Source organism: Coregonus lavaretus, assembly GCF_964263955.1.
Source record: "Coregonus lavaretus genome assembly, chromosome: 21".
Lineage (NCBI taxonomy): Eukaryota > Metazoa > Chordata > Actinopteri > Salmoniformes > Salmonidae > Coregonus > Coregonus lavaretus.
In genome coordinates, this window is record NC_140008.1 from 19,508,480 (window position 1) to 19,530,065 (window position 21,586).

The window sequence follows — 21,586 nt, forward strand, 5'->3', positions numbered from 1 at the left end:
TTACAGTTGGCACTATGCATTGGGGTGTTCTCCTGGCATCCGCCCAACCCAGATTCGTCCGTCGGACTGCCAGATAGTGAAGTGTGATTCATCACTCCAGAGAACCTGTTTCCACTGCTCCAGAGTCCAATGGCGGGAGCTTTACACCACGCCAGCCGATGCTTGGCATTGCGCATGGTGATCTTAGGCTTGTGTGCGGCTGCTCGGCCATGGAAAACCATTTAATGAAGCTCTAGATGAACAGTTATTGTGCTGACGTTGCTTCCAGAGGCAGTTTGGAGCTTGGTAGTGAGCGTTGCAACCGAGGAAGGACGACTATTACGCGCAACGCGCTTCAGCACTCGGCAGTACCGTTCTGTGAGCTTGTGTGGACTACCACTTTGCGGCTGAGCCGTTGTTGCTCCTAGACGTTTCCACTTCACAATAACAGCACTTACAGTTGACCGTGGCAGCTCTAGCAGGGCAGAAATTTGACGAACTGACCTGTTGGAAAGGATGCCACGTTGAAAGTCACTGAGCTTTTCAGTAAGGCCATTCTACTGCCAATGTTTGTCTATGGAGATTGCATGGCTGTGTGCTCGATTTTATACACATGTCAGCAACGGGTGTGGCTGAAATAGCCGAATCCACTAAATTGAAGGGGTGTCCACATACTTTTGTATATATAGTGTAGGTACATCGAGACAGAGAGGTATCCCAGCAGCTCATTTGACCTTCACAGCAGTGCCCCCACAGCTGGTATAAGTTAGGGCACTTTCAGAGTGGGGGATAAAAGCACAGTTCTCTCTCTCTTTCTCTCTCACCCTCCCGCCGTCTACCTCTCCCTCCTCTGATGTCAGGCAGGCTGCTCTGTGGTGCGTTGGCTGGGCAGTCCCTCCCCCCTGTGGAATGTGCAGCTCAGTGGGTCTGGTCTAGGCCCGCTGGGGGTGGCTCCTGGTCTGGTCTGGGCCCGCTGGGGGTGCCTTCTGGTCTGGCTCTCGGTCTGGTTCAGGGGTCAGTGTCCTTGGCAGGTCTTACAGCACATCTGTCTGAAGTAGGGGCGGCTGCAGAACTTAAACCTGAGCACCAGGGGGCAGTACGCCACCGTGTTCACATCTTTGCACTCTGGAAGGGAAAAATATATAAAAGGCGAGTTAAAATAATGAACAACTTAGATGGATATTTAGCTGGCAGGAGAATACAGTGAGAAGGTAATTAATGGAGAGTTGAACTTTGACCTTCAGGGTCACCCTCTGGGATGTCCATGGGTAGGCTGCTGAGGTCACATTTGCTCTTGCACTGTTGCATGGCTGCCGGGCGCTGGAGGTCTGGACACTCATTGGACGGCTGGCCGGTTTGTGCGAGACACTGCACAGAGCGCATCTCCTGACCCAGACCACACTTGGCTGAGCACTGACACAGAACAGAGAGAGAGAGAGGTCACAAAACTAGGAGTACACACAAAGAAGCCATAGTAAAGATGGATAATAGAGCACTTTACAAATCTGAACAGGAACACTTAACAGGAACGATTAACACTGTCTAGTATTTCCTCATCACTTCACTAGATCAATCAAGAGGACCTAGGAGGTCCAGTTGAATGAGAGCAGAGTTTAATACATAGCAGAGCCCATGTTAGTCCCAGCAAGCCCCCCAGCCTTACCTCTCCCCAGGGCCCTGTGACCCACATGGGGGGTGGACAGCGCTGCAGGTTACAGCGCACCCTGGTGGTGGGACGCCCATGCTTGGGACACTGGGACTCTGGCAGTGTGTCTCCACTCTCCCCACGCTTACACAGAAGGACACGGTGCCTGAACCCTGGACCACAGCTGGGATTACACTGGGGAGAGAGAGACAGACAGACAGACAGACAGACAGACAGACAGACAGACAGACAGACAGACAGACAGACACAGACACAGACAGACAGACAGAGAGAGAGAGAGAGAGAGACACAGACAGACAGACAGACAGACAGATAGATGGGGGAGAGGTTATTCAAGTCTGAGAGCGCCAACCTCTACAGCCTCAGAGCACACCAGAGACCAGTACATAATCCAACCAGCAGGTGGCATTGATTACACACAGAAATGTTGCATAGGTACAGAAAGTGTTGAGGTAAGCAACTTCTCTCTTTTTTCTTAAAATCTCTAGATTCCACTTCTTAGATTAAATTAAAAATAGTTGGGTTAGCTTATGGGGGTATTTTGGGTGTACCTCTGACCAGTCCAGGGCCAGCCACTCTGGGGGGCAGGTATGGTTGCTGCAGGGCTCGGTGAGGGGTGGTCGTTGGGGGGTACAGGCCCCATCGTCCTGCACCTTCTCCTCTGTAGGAGAGATCTTCCTCTTACACAGCACCTCTCTGGTCCTCAGGCCCCCGTTACAGCTGCGACTGCACTCAGACCACTCCCCAGACCACCAGCTGGGGGAGACAGACACACGGACAGACCTTAGTCCAGCAGGATGTCATTCTCTCCCAATACCACACACATGTGCATACACACATACACACATGATAGGTAAACACTTATACTGCATATATAGGTTCATTACGTAACCCGATCAGAATTTTGCAAGTTCTAGCAACAGCCCTAGCAACGGAAGCTAGATATCATCGAATCCCATTGTGACGTGGGGGAGGGAACACTTTTTGGCAGGGGGACACTATTTGGCATGACAGGACCATTCAGAGAAGCTTCACACAGGCAGTGGGACATATACATTGACACTCACCTTGGGGAGCATGGCTCAGAGTTGCAGGCTCGCTTCTTGTCTTTGGGTTTGCTCCTCTTGTCACAGAAGTGGTTATAGACCACGGTGTGATCAGTCTGCTTCTTACACACTACCTGCTGGGTCTGACCACCTGACAGAGAGAGGGAGGATAGAACACTTTTAGAACCATCACAGTGTATAACTTGTACAAGCCCTCCTCCATTCACTAGTTTTCCTGACATAAGGTCAAGTAAATTTGCTTTTAAGCAAAGTAAATGAGTTCTTATCAGGCTAGTTGCTTTGGATCATTATCCCGCGATAGAAAGAAAGCAAAGTTGGCCTCAGACCCGCACGAACGCCTGCAGTTTAACCAACCCCACAGTACCTCTGTTCATGAACATTCCACTCCCATGTTTCCCCAGAGTCAGTGTTACGTCAGGAAAACTCTGAAGCCACCATGTACCAGTGTGTGTGTAATGTGTATGTGTGAGAGAGGGAATATGAGAAAGCCTATGAGAAAGTGAGGGGTATGCACTGTGCACGTATGTGCAAAAATCAGAAACCTTTTGTCCATAAATGACGCAGAAAAGCTAATCCATGCTTTTGTCACTTTCTAGATTAGACTACTGCAATGCTCTTCTCTCCGTCCACCCGGATAAAGCACTAAATAAACTTCAGTTAGTGCTAAACACGGCTGCTAGAATCTTGACTAGAACCCCAACATTTTATCATATTACTCCAGTGCTAGCCTCTCTACACTGGCTTCCTGTTAAGGCTAGGGCTGATTTCAAGGTTTTACTGCTAACCTACAAAGCATTATATGGGCTTGCTCCTACCTATCTCTCCGATTTGGTCCTGCCGTACATACCTACACATATGCTACAGTCACAAGACTCAGGCCTCCTTATTGTCCCTTTCTAAGCAAACAGCTGGAGTCAGGGCTTTCTCCTATAGAGCTCAATTTTTATGGAATGGTCTGCTTATCCATGTGATAGATGCAGACTGGGTCTTGACCTTTAAGTCTTTACTGAAGACTCATCTCTTCAGTAGGTTCTATGATTGAGTGTAGTCTTGCCAAGGGGTGCGAAGGTGAACGAAAGGTACTGGAGCGACAAACTGCCCTTGCTGTCTCTGCCTGGCCGGTTCCAGTCTCTCCATTGGGATTTTCTGCCTCTGACCCTATTACGGGGGCTGAGTCACTGGCTTACTGGTGCTTTCCATGCCGTCCCTAGGAGGGGTACGTCACTTGAGTGGGTTGAGTCACTGACGTGATCTTCCTGTCCGGTTTGTCGCCCCCTCGGGCTCGTGCAGTGGAGGAGATCTTCGTGGGCTATACTCAGCCTTGTCTCAGGATAGTAGGTTGGTGGTCTGTTGATATCACTCTGGTGGTGTGGGGACTGTGCTTTGGCAAAGTGGGTGGGGTTATATCCTGCCTGGTTGGCCCTGTCCGGGGGTATCGTCAGACGGGGCCACAGTGTCTCCTGACCCCCCCTGTCTCAGCCTCCAGTATCTATGCTGCAATAGTCTATGTGCCGGGGGGCTAGGGTCAGTCTGTTATATCTGGTGTTATTCTCCTGTCTTATCTGGTGTCCTATGTGAATTTAAGTATGCTCCCTCTAATTCTCTCTCCCTCTCCCTCTCTCCCTCCACTCCCGGAGGACCATGCCTCAGGACTACCTGGCCTGATGACTCCTTGCTGTACCCAGTCCACCTGGTCGTGCTGCTGCTCCAGTTTCAACTCTTCTGCCTGCGGATATGGAGTCCTGACCTGTTCAACGGACGTGCTACCTTGTCCCAGACCTGCTGTTTTCAACTCTCTCTCTCTACCGCACCTGCTATTTCAACCTCTAAATGCCCGGCTATGAAAAGCCAAGTGACATTTACTCCTGATGTACTGACCTGTTGCAACCTCTACAACCACTGTGATTATTATTTGACCCTGCTGGTCATCTATGAATGTTTGAACATCTTCGAGAAAAATCTGGCCTTAATGGCCATGTACTGTTATAATCTCCACTCGGCACAGCTAGAAGGGGACTGGCCACCCCTCAGAGCCTGGTTCCTCTCTAGGTTTCTGCCTTTCTAGTGAGTTTTTCCTCGCCACCATGCTTCTACATCTGCATTGCTTGCTGTTTGGGGTTTTAGGCTGGGTTTCTGTATAGCACTGTGACATCTGCTGATGTAAAAAGGGCTTTATAAATACATTCGATTGATTGATTGATGTGCCTGAGTGAGTGTCACGACTTCCTCCGAAGCTGCCTCCTCTCCTGGTTCGGGCAGGCTTCGGCGTTCGTCGTCACCGGCCTTCTAGCCACTGCCGCTTCTCATCTCATCATTCCATTTGTTTTGTCTTGTCAATTACACACACCTGGTTCATATTCCCCTCATTAGTACGTGTATAAGTGTTCCCTCTGCCCCCTTGTCCTTGTGGGTGATTGTTTAGTGTGAGGAGAGTGTAGCTCGGTTGAGCTCTGTATATTTTGTATTGCCGGGGTATATTTTCCCTGTGTGCCTGTTTGGTTCCAGTGTGCCTGTTTTGCGCACTGGACTGTTTGACGCAATTCTGCGTAACTCTGTATTCCGGAATAAACTCTGTATTCTGTGATTTACCCTCCTGCGCCTGACTCCTTCAAATCACCCATCACAGAATCACACACCCGATATGGAGTCAGCAGGAGAGGAGCGCATGCCTGGAGTCGTGGCACAGGTCCAGGAGCATTCGACGATGCTAGCCAAATTGGGAGAAGCGATGGATCGGGTTCTCCAGGTCGTCCAACACCTGGAGAGGAGAGGACCCGATCTGTCGGGACCAGCTGGGCGACCGGATCCCGCAACCCACACCCCAGCACCCAGAGGGATCCATATATCGACGGGACAGCTGCTCTCTGCTAGGGATTCCTCCTCCAACTGGAGCTCTACTATTCCAGCATCAGCCCGGCCCCATCGGAGCGGGAGAAGGTGTCCGCCCTCGTCTCCTGCCTCTCGGGGAAAGCCCTGGAGTGGGCCAACGCGATCTGGAATGAAGAAGGAGCCGCGTTAGACAACTACGGGGAGTTCGCTCGCCTCTTTCGGACTGTCTTCGATCACCCGCCCGAGAGTCGAGAGGCGTGCGAGCGTCTTGTTCACCTGAGGCAGGGGACGAGGACCGCGCAGGACTTCGCCCTGGAGTTCCGGACTCTAGCAGCTGGGTCCGGGTGGAATGAGCGGGCCCTCATCGACCACTTCCGGTGCCATCTGCGGGAGGACGTCCAAAGGGAGCTAGCCTGCCGGGACACCATGTTGTCCTTCACTCAACTGGTGGACATGGCCATCCGGTTGGACAACCTGCTGGCGGCCAGAGGACGTCCTGGACGGGGCCTGCCCGTTCCAACCCTGCCCGACTCGGATCACGAGCTGATGGAACTGGGTGGAGCGGCGATCCGGGAGAGCGGAGGACGACAGCGCCAGTGTCACTCTGGTGGCACGAGAGGACATTTCACTGCACAATGTCGTCAGCGTTCTTTTGCGTCTGGAGGCGGCAGGCAGAGCACTCTCGCGTAACCCCAGGTATCGAACACCCACACTCGTTCAGAGCCCTCTGCTGCGCACTGTACCCTACCCATCCACTTTCCTGATTACACTTTAGTTCCCCAGTGTAAGGCGCTGGTCGATTCAGGCGCAGCTGGGAACTTTATGGACATGTCATTTTCACACAGTATAGGCATTACATTGGTTCCCCTATCCATTCCACTCCCCATTAGAGCACTTGACAGTCGACCATTAGGGTCCGGGTTCGTTAGGGAGGTTACAGCACCAGTCACTATGGTTACCCACGAGACTCATCGCAAGCAAGTCACTTTTTTATTATTGAGTCTCCCGCTTTCCCTGTTGTGTTAGGTATTCCTTGGTTAGCACTCCACAACCCCACCTTTTCATGGCCACAGATGGTTCTCACAGGGTGGTCGCAAGAGTGTCAGGGTAGGTGTCTCGGTGTTTCCGTTGGTGAAACCACGGTGGAAAGTCCAGACAGTACCTCCACCGTGCGCATTCTCCCTGAATACCTCGATTAGGCGCACACGTTTTCCAAAATGCAGACAACCAAGTTACCTCATCGGACGGGTGATTGCACGATAAACCTCCGGGTAGACGCTGTGCCTCCCAGGAGTCATGTGTAACCCCTGTCACAGGCTGAAACGGAGGCTATGGAGACATACGTCACCGAGTCCCTGCGCCAGGGGTTTATACGTCCCTCCACTTTGCCCACCTCCTCAAGCTTCTTTTTTGTGAAGAAGAAAGACGGTGGTCTGCGCCCTTGCATTGATTCCCGATCACTGAACAAAGGGACGATATGATTTAGTTATCCTCTCCCCCTCATTCCTTCGGTGATCGAGTCAATGCATGGGGCGCGCTTCTTCACAAAATTAGATCTCCGGAGTGCGTACAACCTGGTGCGTGTCCGAGAGGGGGGCGAGTGGAAGACAGCATTCAGCACAACCACGGGGCATTATGAATACCTGGTGATGCCTAATGGTTTGATGAATGCACCATCCGTCTTCCAGTCCTTTGTGAACGAGGTGTTTCGGGACATATTTGGTCCCGGTGTAGTGGTCTACATCGATGACATTCTGGTGTATTCCGCTACGCGCGCCGAGCATATGTCCCTGGTTCGCAAAGTGCTGGCCCGACTGTTGGAAAATCACCTTTATGCCAAGGCAGAAAAGTGTCTGTTTTTCCAACAGTCCGTCTCCTTGCTCGGATACCGCATTACCACCTCAGATGTGGAGATGGAGGGAGATCGCATTTCAGCTGTGCGTAATTGGCCGACTCCAACCACGGTTAAGGAGGTGCAGCGCTTTATTGGCTTTGCCAACTACTATCGGAGGTTTATCCGGGACTTTGGCAAGGTCGCAGCTCCCATCACATCTCTGTTGAAGGGTGGACCGTCCCGGCAACGCTGGTCTGCTGAGGCTGACAGGGCCTTCAGTAACCTGAGTAGTCTGTTCACCTCAGCCCCGGGACTGGCCCACCCCTATCCATCACTACCGTTCGTAGTGGAGGTGGATGCGTCCGAGGTAGGGATAGGCGCGGTCCTATCTCAACGCTCGGGCATGCTACCCAAACTCCGCCCCCTGTGCCGCCTTCTCCAAGAAGCTCAGCCCGGCGGAGCAGAACTACGACATTGGTGATCAGGAGCTGTTGACTGTTGTCCAAGCCCTGACCGTGTGGAGGCACTGGCTCGAAGGGGCGAAACCCCCTTTCCTCGTCTGGACGGACCACTGTAACCTGGAGTACACCCGGGCAGCGAGGAGGCTGAACCCTCACCAGGCCAGATGGGCCCTATTCTTCACCCGGTTTGATTTTACTCTATCATACATCCCGGGAACGAAGAACGTGAAGGCAGATGCACTGTCACGGCTGTACGACACAGAGGAGAGGCCCAGAGACTACACCCCCATACTCCCTGTTTACACACGTCCTGTTAACACACGTCTTCCGGCACTACGGGGTACCAGAGGACATAGTGTCTGACCGGGGTCCCCAGTTCACATCCAAGGTCTGGAAGGCGTTCATGGAATGTCTGGGGGTCTCGGTCAGCCTGACCTCTGGTTTCCACCCCGAGTCTAATGGGAAGGTGGAATGGGTAAATCAGGATGTGGGTAGATTCCTGCGGTCCTACTGCCAGGACCGGCCGGGGGAGTGGTCGGTGTTCTTGCCATGGGCCGAATATGCCCAGAACTCTCTCCGTCACTCCTCCACTAACCTAACGCCATTCCAATGTGTTTTAGGTTACCAACCGGTTCTGGCACCATGGCACCAGAGCCAGACCAAGGCTCCTGCGGTGGATGACTGGTTTCGGTGTGCGGAGGAGACGTGAAATGCTGCTCACGTCCACCTCCAACGCGCCGTGCGTTGTCAGAAGGCCAATGCTGACCGCCACCGCAGTGAGGCCCCGGTCTTCGTACCGGGTGATCGGGTCTGTCTCTCGACCTGGAATCTGCCCCTCCGCCTGCCCTGCCGGAAACTGAGCCCGCGGTTTGTGGGTGGCCGTTCAAAGTCCTGAGGAGGATAAACGAGGTTACCTATAGGTTATTACTCCCACATGATTATCATATTATCCCCTCGTTCCATGTGTCTCTCCTCAGGCCGGTGGTGGTTGGTTCGCTCCAGGAGTCTGAGGTGCGGGAGGTCCCTCAGCCTCCTCTGGACATCGAGGGGGCCCCGGCATACTCCGTCCGTTCCATCCTGGATTCGAGGCGTCGGGTGGGGGACCTTCGTGGAGTGGGAGGGGTACGTTCCGGAGGAGTGGTGAGGGATATCCTCGATCCCTCCCTGTTGCGGGATTTTCCACCGTCGTCCTTCCGGCTCACCCTGCTCAAGGGGGGGTACTGTCATGACTTCCTCCGAAGCTGCCTCCTCTCCTGGTTCAGGCAGGTTTCGGCGTTCGTCGTCACCGGCCTTCTAGCCACTGCCGCTTCTCATCTCATCATTCCATTTGTTTTGTCTTGTCTATTACACACACCTGGTTCATATCCCCTCATTAGTACGTGTATAAGTGTTCCCTCTGCCCCCTTGTCCTTGTGGGTGATTGTTTAGTGTGAGGAGCGTGTAGCTCGGTTGAGCTCTGTGTATTTTGTATTGCCGGGGTATATTTTCCCTGTGTGCCTGTTTGGTTCCAGTGCGCACTGGACTGTTTGACGCAATTCTGCGTAACTCTGTATTCCAGAATAAACTCTGTATTCTGTGATTTACCCTCCTGCGCCTGACTCCTTCAAATCACCCATCACAGTGAGCCACTGAGTTTACGAGAGAGGTCAATGTACTGTCTGTATAGAATATCCAGCCCTGCACAGCAGCTAAATGGATCATTAGTAAAATAATTATAATAATTATAATTATAATAATACGTTTATATTTGTCCTGTTACACACTTGTACAAGCGCAAAGGAAAGTGTTTCTTACTTAATCCAATTCCCCCTGAGACTCCCGCAGGGAGTGGGTCACTGCCAGGGTCACCATTGCCCAGCGCCCCTGGAGCAATTGGGGTTAACCCTTTACACTCGTACCCGTATACGGGTTGTAAATGGCAGATTTAGGCACTGATAAGCACCTAAATGTGACCGCAGTGGCTGTACAGTAACATGCTATACATGACATCAGAGCTCTGGCTTTGCGCTTCACAGCTCTGTATGGGTTTTGACTGACAGCCGTTCTGAACTTGCCAAACACGACAAGAAGTTGCCTCCATCCTTCCCACTAATTCAGCAACTTTTGCAAATGTTTTCTCGTCTGAGTGAGGGAAATGCTGTAAATTAAGATGAGACATTGAGGATTATAATAAATACCGCTTTGATATCATACAAGCAAGCCAAACACCCTTGAGTCCAAATGTGCACTTCACGTTTCCATATCATAAAACTCATGTCATATACAGTGTCAATGTTTATGGTCACTATGTTTGATGTACAGTTACAAGATGACATGGCGTTATACCCTGGGTTGTTCTGAACAGAATGAGCCTATGTTTGTCTATTGTGAAGAAAATTTGCTGCGGAACACACACCTGAATACACACGACTCCTTTCTATGCGCACCACAATTACAATCTGTTTCTCTGAATTGCCTTGTGAAAGCCTAACACTGTAAGATTATATTTTATAATTTAGCTAGGGTTGTATTCTAAACATAACAACTACAAGTGTGCTTGCTCTAGTTCGGTACAGCTAGGAGAGCTCAAAAAAGCACCTTATAGTTGAAGACTCTTCTTTGAGTCATAAAAGTGCATTGAAATTAATTAGGAACTGTGCACACTTTGGAGAGGTGTGTGGCCACTTGGAGACACCAGTTAGTCCTCTCACTCAAACCCTTGTCATTTTTTGTCTTATGTTGCACCTACCCCACATTTTCCAGGAATAGTCCTATCATGTTACTGAATGTATCCAGAGTATTTTCAGATTTCGTTATCAACAAATGCAGTGAAAAGTACAGTAAATGTAAAATGCACATAAAATCAACAGTCTTGTGTCAGGTAAACTGTTATGTCCTCATCGTTGGTCTAATTATTTTTTCCATAATCTCCAAACTGTTCTCTTTCAATTGCTACCATGGTTATGCATATGCTTTTCATATTTATTCTGTAAGAAACATTTCAATTTAGCCCTATCCATATAGGCCAATTCCCTTGCTTAAGGGCACGGTGACAGATTTGCTGCTTTACACGCACCTGAATGCACACGACTCCTTTCTATGCACACCACAATTAAGATCTGTTTCTCTGAATTGCCTTGTGAAAGCCTAACACTGTAAGATCGTATTTTATAACTTGGCTAGTCATGTTGGCAATAGAACCATCTTTCAAATTATGCCCACGGTAGGGCTGTGGCAGTCATAAAATTTTGTCAGCCGGTGATTGTCAAGCAAATAACTGCCAGTCTCACTGTAATTTACCGTTAATTAACGTAAACACATTTAGCATCTCCTGGCTTCCACGCATAGCCTAAATTGTATATGTGTGAAATTTGTTTTGATTTAGAATGGACCATTATCATGCACCTGTCTCGAAACAGGGGCAGAGGGAAAAATACATGTCATCTATGCACTTAAATAGCGAATGGAGGACGCTTTTCCCGTGGTTCATTTTCATGCCAGCCAGGTAGGCTATACTCCTGTTGTAAAGAGAAGCAATGTGCTTAATATTAGTAAAGTTGAGAAATAAATATAGTAGGCCTAGCCTATAGAAAGCTGATGGGATCCTCCTCTTTTTAATAGAGGCCATCACTCTGTTTTCTCACGCAATTGCATAGCCTATATAAATGTTGCGCAACATGAGCTCATGGGCTCTCATGAAGTGTTTGATTAGATTTTCGATCACATTTGCATTGATGTCAGAGTGATAATAGAGTGCTGAGGACCAGGCAGTTAGCAAGTTTGGTAGGCTACTAATGAACATCAGCAGCATCAGAGCTTGGAGAAGCCTAATTACCGTTATTAAACAGTCACTGTCATGACTAGTGGCAGTAATACGGTCACCGTAACAGCCCTATGTCCACCTAACCCAGACTGAGCCTTATAAGGGCACATCGACAGGCTTTTTATTTTATTTTTCCCCTTGTCGGCTCCGGGATTCGAACCAGTGATGTTTTGGTTACTGGCCCAACACTCTAACCGCAAGGCTACCTGCAGCTCAAAAATATGAAATTAATATTGGCTAAGAGATTTATCTGCATGAATTTGGCTTTGTGTGTATTTCTAAACCATCAAAATCAAATTTAATCAAAGTTTAATGGTCGAGTACACAGTTTAGCAGATTTTATAGCGGTTGCAGCGAAATGCTTATGTTACTAGCTCCTAATAATGCAGTAAAATCATCAATCAATCATTCAATCAATGAGCAGTGATAGAGCCAGTGTATAGTACAGTAAAATGTATTAGAGCCAGTAGTGGTTGTACCCCCAGCGCAGAGTACAGAGCAGCGGGACCAGGATGTGTAGTGCCAGGCATATCCACTCAGAAGGTTTCTGCTGACTGGAGGGTTGAAGCGGTAGTGGATCCCTGGGTTCTCCTCCCTCACCAGTACCTACACACACACACACACGTCACATATGTTGTTACATAGAATGATTAGTATAACACACACACAGCTAGGCCATTACCATGACGATGATGGTCATGTTGGTGGGCCCCAGGGCCTCCAGGGTCTCAGGTTGGTCAGTGGGCCGGCGGTAGTGGAAGGTGGTCCCTGCGATGTCAAACCTACGAGGGGTGTCGATGGTCAGCTTCCCATTGATGAAGAACTGGTCCCCTTTACTCTTCAGCACTGGAGCAGAGAAGAAAGGAGAGCATGTATAGGTCCACACGGAGAAGTGACGTTTTCAATGAAAATCATGGAAGCGGGGAACGGAAGCTATTTTTCCCCATTGAAAGCAGTTCAGCCAAGCCTGATCTCAAGCAATAACGACACACATAGTTTAAAACGATGTTTATAGCTCCCGTCCAAATGTCGTGAATGATATACAGTGGGGGAAAAAAGTATTTAGTCAGCTACCAATTGTGCAAGTTCTCCCACTTAAAAAGATGAGAGAGGCCTGTAATTTTCATCATAGGTACACGTCAACTATGACAGATAAAATGAGGGAAAAAAATCCAGAAAATCACATTGTAGGATTTTTTATGAATTTATTTGCAAATTATGGTGGAAAATAAGTATTTGGTCAATAACAAAAGTTTCTCAATACTTTGTTATATACCCTTTGTTGGCAATGACACAGGTCAAACATTTTCTGTAAGTATTCACAAGGTTTTCACACACTGTTGCTGGTATTCTGGCCCATTCCTCCATGCAGATCTCCTCTAGAGCAGTGATGTTTTGGGGCTGTCGCTGGGTAACACAGACTTTCAACTCCCTCCAAAGATTTTCTATGGGGTTGAGATCTGGAGACTGGCTAGGCCACTCCAGGACCTTGAAATGCTTCTTACGAAGCCACTCCTTCGTTTCCCGGGCAGTGTGTTTGGGATCATTGTCATGCTGAAAGACCCAGCCACGTTTCATCTTCAATGCCCTTGCTGATGGAAGGAGGTTTTCACTCAAAATCTCACGATACATGGCCCCATTCATTCTTTCCTTTACCTGGCACTGCAGGATTTGAGTCCCTGGCGGCGTAGTGTGTTACTGATGGTAGGCTTTGTTACTTTGGACCCAGCTCTCTGCAGGTCATTCACTAGGTCCCCCCGTGTGGTTCTGGGATTTTTGCTCACCGTTCTTGTGATCATTTTGACCCCACGGGGTGAGATCTTGCGTGGAGCCCCAGATCGAGGGAGATTATCAGTGGTCTTGTATGTCTTCCATTTCCTAATAATTGCTCCCACAGTTGATTTCTTCAAACCAAGCTGCTTACCTATTGCAGATTCAGTCTTCCCAGCCTGGTGCAGGTCTACAATTTTGTTTCTGGTGTCCTTTGACAGCTCTTTGGTCTTGGCCATAGTGGAGTTTGGAGTGTGACTGTTTGAGCTTGTGGACAGGTGTCTTTTATACTGATAACAAGTTCAAACAGGTGCCATTAATACAGGTAACGAGTGGAGGACAGAGGAGCCTCTTAAAGAAGAAGTTACAGGTCTGTGAGAGCCAGAAATCTTGCTTGTTTGTAGGTGACCAAATACTTATTTTCCACCATAATTTGCAAATAAATTCATTAAAAATCCTACAATGTGATTTTCTGGAATTTTTTTCCTCAATTTGTCTGTCATAGTTGACGTGTACCTATGATGAAAATTACAGGCCTCTCTCATGGGGAACTTGCACAATTGGTGGCTGACTAAATACTTTTTTTCCCCACTGTATAGTCATGTCATAGCCACCAGTCAACTCTATTACACTCAAAGTTACTTCAACTTCAACCAGTGAATGCTAGCGATGGCTAGCTATAATAGCTATTCTACCAGTCTGTCTTTATGAGTGTTAGCATGCTAATAGCACACCCTGCACACAGAAATTTGTATTTTTAAGGGGTATGCAGTAGGTTGATAACGATATCGCCATAGTACACTACATGACCAAAAGTATGTGGACACCTGCTAGTCGAACATCTCATTCCAAAATCATGGGCTTTAATATGGAGTTGCCCCCCCCCCCCCTGTTGCTAGAAAGTTGGAAGCATAGAATCGCCTAGAATGTCATTGTATGCTGTAGCGTACAAGGGGCCTAACCATGAAAAACAGCCCCAGACCATTATTCCTCCTCCACCAAACTTTACAGTTGGCACTATGCATTCGGGCAGGTAGCGTTCTCCTGGCATCGACCAAACCCAGATCCGTCCGTCGGACTGCCAGATGGTGAAGCGTGATTCATCACTCCAGAGAACGCGTTTCCACTGCTCCAGAGTCCAATGGCGGCGAGCTTTACACCACTCCAGCCGACGCTTGGCATTGCGCATGGTGAATTTAGGCTTGTGTGCGGCTGCTCGGCCATGGAAACCCATTTCATGAAGCTCCCGACGAACAGTTCTTGTGCTGACGTTGCTTCCAGAGGCAGTTTGGAGCTCCGCAGTGAGTGCTGCAACCGAGGACAGACGATTTTTACGTGCTATGCGCTTCAGTACTCGGCGGTCCCGTTCTGTGAGCTTGTGTGGCCTACCACTTTGTGTCTGAGCCGTTGTTGCTCCTAGACTTTTCCACTTCACAATAACAGCACTTACAGTTGACCGGGGCAGCTCTAGCAGGGCAGAAATTTGATGAACTTACTTGTTAGAAAGGTGGCATCCTATGACGGTGCCACGTTGAAAATCACTGAGCTCTTCAGTAAGGCCATTCTACTGCCAATGTTTATCTATGGAGATTACATGGCTGTGTGCTCGATTTTATACACCTGTCAGCAATGGGTGTGGCTGAAATAACCGAATCCACTAATTTGAAGGGGTGTCCATATACTTTTGTATATATAGTGTTTGTTGTATCAGACATTTCAAACAACATTCCCAGCTACTGAGAAAACAGTCATGGTATTTAATCTAAGAGACTGAACAATTTGGGCAGGTTGGTATTAGTAAGTTATAATAACAGCATTAATGATGTCACAATGCACTTACCTTTTAATTCCAGTTTTGAGTCTGAATGCACACTAGAGAATACAACATGAGTCATAAGAGTATAACACATTGCGTGACACAGAAGAGACATGAACTCTCACCTAGGAAATTGAGGGAGACGTTGAGCTCCTGGATATGAATGAACACTGATCCTTTGGGGATTCTGACCACCTCTTCATAACCTGGGATGGGATCACACACACACCCACACCCACACACACACCCACACACACACACACACACACACACACACACACACACACACACACACACACACACACACACACACACACACACACACACACACACACACACACACACACACACACACACACACACACACACACACACACACACACACAAAGAAAGAAGAGAAGAGAAAGGCAAGGTGGAGGTTTTATTCACTGACATACTGGAGGGAGAATGATGTATAAGTAGTGTTTTACTCTGTGGGACTTCAATGGAATAAGCAGAGCCTTTCGGATTCCAACCAAATTCCTGGGCAACGTTCAGCTGCTAGAGTACAGTAACCATGTTTGAGGCCAGGCTGTGCTGTCCAGCCAGCCACCACAGTCCTGTAAAAAACAGAATAAATAATTTAATAATCCATTCCAATGGTGCGACTGCTGAGGAAAGAAGAGGCGTGGCTTTTGACCTCTCTCTGGAGTAGCAGTCGGCGCTGTGAGTAATTTCAGTAACCCAGCTCTGTACTTGCGGTTCCTGGCGGCTGGAGAGGGAGAGGTTTTTCTGTTAACAATCAGGGGCCTGTGCGGTAAACAGAGAGCCGAAGAGCAATAAACCCCCAGCCCTCAACCCCTGAGTAACCCTCCACCACTGCCAGAGTTACAGACTGGACAGACTGCAATGAGAGAGAGAGAGAGAGAGAGAGAGAGAGAGAGAGAGAGATATGGGGGGTTTGAGCGATGAAGAGAGGGTAGACTAGACAGATGAAGAGAAAACCTAGAAAGATAGATGAGAGAGAGCAGCTGACAGAGAGATGGAGGAGGTGATAACTCAGGTGAGAATGCAGACACCAGATGGGAGTAGTAAGGTTGCAGAGGCACAGGAGAATATGGCACCATCATCACTCTTAGGTGTAAATCACTAGATAGAACAACCTGCCCAGAACACCAGACCATCTGCTGTACTGCTTGGTTAGTGCCTGACAACAAACCCTATTTAAACCCTCCTGGGAGTAAGGATTGGTCTGCGCCTCAGAGACCTAAAAAAAACCTGTAGACATGACTGAGCGCTCTGTGGCTCATAAATCAGCCAGGACCCAGAATAGACCCGTCAGGCAGTCGGGCAGGCTGTAGGCCCAGGCTGAGACGGCCACTGTGGTCCCAGCCACTGAGCCGCAGCCACCTCAGTAGGGTGTGTCCACTCTGAGGGTTCCAGAGGGGGGAGGTAGAGTGGTGGAGGGAGGAGAGCTGTTGCTGTCGTGGATGGAGAGGGCCTAGAATAGACCTGTCCGGCTCCGCAGGCGCAGGGCTACCACAACCCACACTGGCTGAACTTCACCTAAAACTGTCTGCCACGTGCCCGCCTGCCCCCCGAACGGGAGCAGGAAAAACCCAACTCACCCCCTCCCTCTCTCCCCGCAGCCTTCCCCCCCAGCGGAAAAGAGAGCTCATGGTCTCCTTATTATAAGAGCGTATTGAGAAGGCATTAGGGTTAGTGCAGTATCATGTATGACCCACGGCTCTATAATTGGACAGAGGACCACAAGCCTTCCAACCGTCACTATGATGGAATGATGGAACTGAGACTTCGGGAGTGTCTCTTGATCAGAACTGAGCAGTTATAGGCTGAGCCTGCCTCAAGCCATCGACAACTGCTTGGTTTTCTTGGAGATGGGGATGGCTAATTCTGTGTCAACTGTGGGCCTGGCTGGGCTGTATCAGTTTTCCCCTGACATGCTTCCACAGAATTCATCATGAACCATTAATCAAGGCCAAAGTGTTTAGACTGGAATAGGTACCGGAATAAAAGGTCATTCTGCACCTTCAGGAGGGAGGGAGGGGGGGGGGTTGGCAGGGCAAGGCACGTGTACTGTAGATATTCACCAGTAACTCAAAATGATTAACTGCTACAGTATGTAGCTAATGAAACTAGAGAGCTCGCATGTGAACAGATAATTATACATTACTTTCAGAATGTCTGAGGACTCCTAACTCACATTGCACGGCAGTAGTCCAACACATATTTAGCTTGTGTCAGAATCCAAATGCATGCACACATTGTTAGAATTTCCATAAAACAATTAGGTTGCATAATCTCTCTCGTGGATGCCTCAAACGTAACTACATCTCATTCTCAGAACGTCGCTGGAGCTCCCTGGTCCAAAACACAGTTCCTTTCTTCTTTGACGTTTTATTTGTGTTGTTCATTTCAATTCCCCAGTCTAATTGAGAGGTACAGTATGTGCTATTTGCCTGTTCTAGAAGTGGTGTTGGAGGGAGCGGAGAGTGCGAGGACAGAGAAACGCAGCAATCAGGGTCTTAAAACTGCATTGTTGGTTAAGGGCTTGTAAGTAAGCATTTCACGGTAAGGTCTACACATGTTGTATTCGGCACGTGACAAATAAAAGTTGATTTGATTTGATTTAAAAAGAGAGACGTGTCCTGCTACCAAGGCTTGGAACAGAACAGTCCCCCCAGTGTATTTCTGTCCTGCCCTGCCTGAGAGAGGGGCCCACCACCACCCCCCAGCCCTGGGCTCTCTGAACCCCCCACTCCTCAGCCCACAACCCCCCTACTCAGAGAGTTATTGATATCTCCTACCGCTGCACTACCACTACTGTAACTGTACCCACATACTGTACTGTTTGCTGGGGTTTATAGTGTAACTCTAACTGTTGAGACCACCATAGTGCAGTAAGCTTTCTTCCTAGCAGTATTGTGGTGAAGGGACTCCTGCTCTGTATTCCACACCGTACCTCCTTCAGGCAGGGAGTCATTGAAGAGGCCCTCGATGGCCTCACAGCTGCTCCCGTCACCCCCGCAGATCCGGCAGCGGTCCTCCCGCACATCCGAGCCCAGGATCCGGTCACAGCCCACGTGCTGCAGGCAGACAGGCAGGGGACACAGGTCACAGGGAGCAGGCAGAAGGAAAACAGAGGGACATAGACACAACCACTAGCCTCTATAGAGAGAATAGCACACAGCACATAGTACTTTCAGCATCAGAAGTGAGGCTGATTGCAATGTTTCCCAGGTGCCTAATTAAAACACTGACACCACAGGATGCCAGGAAACTTTCCGAAAACACAACCTGTACTGCCAACAGTCGGTTCAAGCCAACGTAAACACAAATGTTGGTCTAAATTCACTCTTGCACTGTACAGTAACTCTAACATGTGAATGGATGGATAGAGCAACCCTGGGGCACTTCAAACCCTATTGACCCAGGCAGGTCTTAGTTCCATTAACTACCAATGTGGAAGCCATTTCCCCTTAGTAATGGGAGGACAGACACTTGTTCCAGGCCGGGCCCCGGCCCTTCAGACTGCTAGACTCTGGGCTCCGGGACACGTCCCCTGGTGAGCCTCGGCCAGGCCAGGCAGCCTGCTTCAGCCTGCGCATGTGTTCTTTGAGCCACCACTAAACGCCATGTGTTTCCAAGCCCACATCTCTCTCTCGCTGTTCCCTCTCAGTGTCCGCTCCATCTCCCTCTCTTGCCTCAAATCAAACCCTTACTCTCCGGATCCTGCAAACAATACTTACATTTTTCTCCTCACTGTTTTCGTATTTTTATATGCACCATAAATATAAGAGAGAGACGGGAGAAGAGAGGGGAGATGGGAGGATTGGGAAAGAAATGGGGAGATATATATATAATAAACTGTGAGAAATAATGAGAGAAAGAGAGTATGATGCATAGTCACTTTACCCCTACCTACATGTACAAATTACTTCGACTAACCTGTACCCCCGAACATTGACTCGGTACCGGTACCACCTGTATATAGCCTCATTATTGTTATTTTGTTGTGTTACTTTTTATTTAATTTTTTACTTTTGTTTATTTAGTAAACATTTTCTTAACTCTATTTCTTGAACTGCATGGTTGGTTAAGGGCTTGTACGTAAGCATTTCACGGTAAGGTCTACACCTGTTGTATTCGGCGCATGTGACAAATAAAATGTGATTTGATAGGGAAAGAAACAGAGTGCTGGAAAAAGAGCCAGATAAAGAGAGAGATGAGAACGCCAGAATGAGAGAGAGAGAGAGAGAGAGAGAGAGAGAGAGAGAGAGAGAGACAGAGAGAGAGAGAGAGAGAGAGAGAGAGAGAGCGAGAGAGAGAGAGAGAGAGAGAGAGAGAGAGAGAGAGAGAGAGAGAGAGAGAGAGCAACAGAGCAATAGAGGGAGAGGGGCCAGCGGCTGCTGTGAATGTGTGTAGCAGCCAGCAGTGCAGACAGCTGAGCTGGAGGGTCACTGAGTTCCTGCTGCACACAGAACAGAACGGAGCAGAACAGAGGAGAGGAGAGGAGAAGAGAGAACAGAGCTGAGCTGTTGATAAACAGGCTTCTCTCTGAGTCTGGACGAGCCCAGAGACTCCCACTCCCAACCCCTCCATGTGCCCAGGCCCTGAGACTGCTCCAAACAAAGCACAAGAGAGCAGAGTGATGGACGTTCAACTGCCTAATGAAATCCAGCTCTGCTCCACATAGCTGCAGGAAACCACAAAACAACAATTGAGATGTTTTGTGGTTTGGTGTCATTCACTGCAGCGAGTGTATCTTGTTTTTTCCTCCTCCCCTCCCGGCCCAAAGCCACTCCGCTTCTTGATAGGCTCTGAAGCCATCCAAAAACAACAGGACGGGGGAATAATTGGCATTATTTGTGTGAGCAATGAGCACTACCATCTGAAAGGGAATACTACTTCAGGGTAAATCCATTTGAATTCAATCACTTTTTGACAGCATCCCTTTTGATTTAAACAAAACTTTCCATACATGTTTGCCCATGGAGGAAGTGGTCAGAAAGGGACTTTTTGGCCCGAATGCCAAAACATTCAGGAGATAAAGGTGCTCAAAGTTCATCCATTTTGCATACCCCACCCTACCATGAGACATCCATGTCTTCAGCACTGGAGAAGATAATCGGTTGAGTTTGATATAATTTAAAAGCTTACAAACAGTGTTGTCAAACTATTTTATTATTTATTGAAAAACATTTAAAAAAACTTTTACCTTTAACGTCAATTATTTAATGTGACGTTAAACTCCGATTTTTTTTCATTTTGCATATGCTGTAGCTTAAACCCTATTTCACATCATCTGAGTTTTTGTGTTGTGCCTGCCATCGGTTGAGACACAACATGCTCTTGAATACAGGGTGGGTGTCATTTCAATCATAGAAATAGAATTCATAGAATGGACCTATCCCTTCAGACCACAATGGTACACCATTTGAAATGTGAATTTTAACTTCTAATTACTACCACAAAGATGACGGCTGGTCTACCTAGCATCGAATGTCAACTTAAATGGTAATGTCTATTCTATTATCTATATTTCTATTTCAATAGGTTTCCTATGGATAGACAGTATAATTTAAAACAACAGATATTCCCATTCAAGTCAAGATTCTCTGATGTATGGAACTCCAGCCATCTTTGTCGTACCATTTGAACATTGACATTTCAATTTGATTCCCGTTTTAGTACATTTATTTAGTGTACCCTGCACGCACAACACATGGAATTCCTGGTCTCTGGCAGTATTTGGAACTGCTGATCTGCAGTCAACGCCAAGTTCATCTCAGCCTATGCTGCCCTTCAGTCCCTAGACCTTTTGTCCCTGATGGAGACATGGATCAACCTAGAGAACACTGCTACTCCAGCTGCTCTTTCTTCATCTGACTAGAGCATCTGGTCATGCACAGGGCTACTCATTTCTCCCTCACTCACTTGTCCATCTCCTCATTTGAATTCCATGCTGTCACTAGGGCTGTTGTGGTGACCGTATTACCGCCACACCAGCAGTCATGAGTCATGACTGCAGTAAAATTCTACATGACCGTTGAGTCACGGTAATCTCCTCTTATACACTCAGGACATGCGTTGGTAGTATCCAACTCGCTAATGGCCTGGTACTCAGGGCTCTATCGTCCTTCTAACCACTCTGACATCGATGCAATCGAAAATCACATCAAAACAGTATTGTGCTTTTAAACCTCATCTCACTGTGATTGATCAATCTGAAGAAAGAAGTTCAACAACAGGTTGAAACTGAGTGGAAAACATGGTCATTGTGGATGTTGTTTGAAAGCCTAACAACGAAATGGCCAGCGCTTTCTAAGGTGATGGTTAATTAAAAACATCCATACAAATTA

General features: G+C 48.3%; 1 protein-coding gene across 1 annotated transcript in view; it reads right to left on the bottom strand.

Annotated features, from left to right (window-relative positions):
• LOC311148920 (A disintegrin and metalloproteinase with thrombospondin motifs 10-like) overlaps positions 1 to 21,586 on the bottom strand; it is a 63,967-nt gene continuing 42,381 nt past the window's right edge. Inside the window, exons 17-25 of the mRNA XM_084185945.1 lie at positions 18,187 to 18,310; positions 15,350 to 15,430; positions 12,321 to 12,484; positions 12,118 to 12,244; positions 2,713 to 2,842; positions 2,197 to 2,401; positions 1,643 to 1,819; positions 1,218 to 1,392; positions 1 to 1,104 (exon numbers count right to left, since the gene is read on the bottom strand). Coding sequence (XP_084042071.1) covers positions 995 to 1,104; positions 1,218 to 1,392; positions 1,643 to 1,819; positions 2,197 to 2,401; positions 2,713 to 2,842; positions 12,118 to 12,244; positions 12,321 to 12,484; positions 15,350 to 15,430; positions 18,187 to 18,310 — 1,293 coding nt within the window. The 3' untranslated portion in view covers positions 1 to 994. The remainder of the gene's footprint in view (positions 1,105 to 1,217; positions 1,393 to 1,642; positions 1,820 to 2,196; positions 2,402 to 2,712; positions 2,843 to 12,117; positions 12,245 to 12,320; positions 12,485 to 15,349; positions 15,431 to 18,186; positions 18,311 to 21,586) is intronic.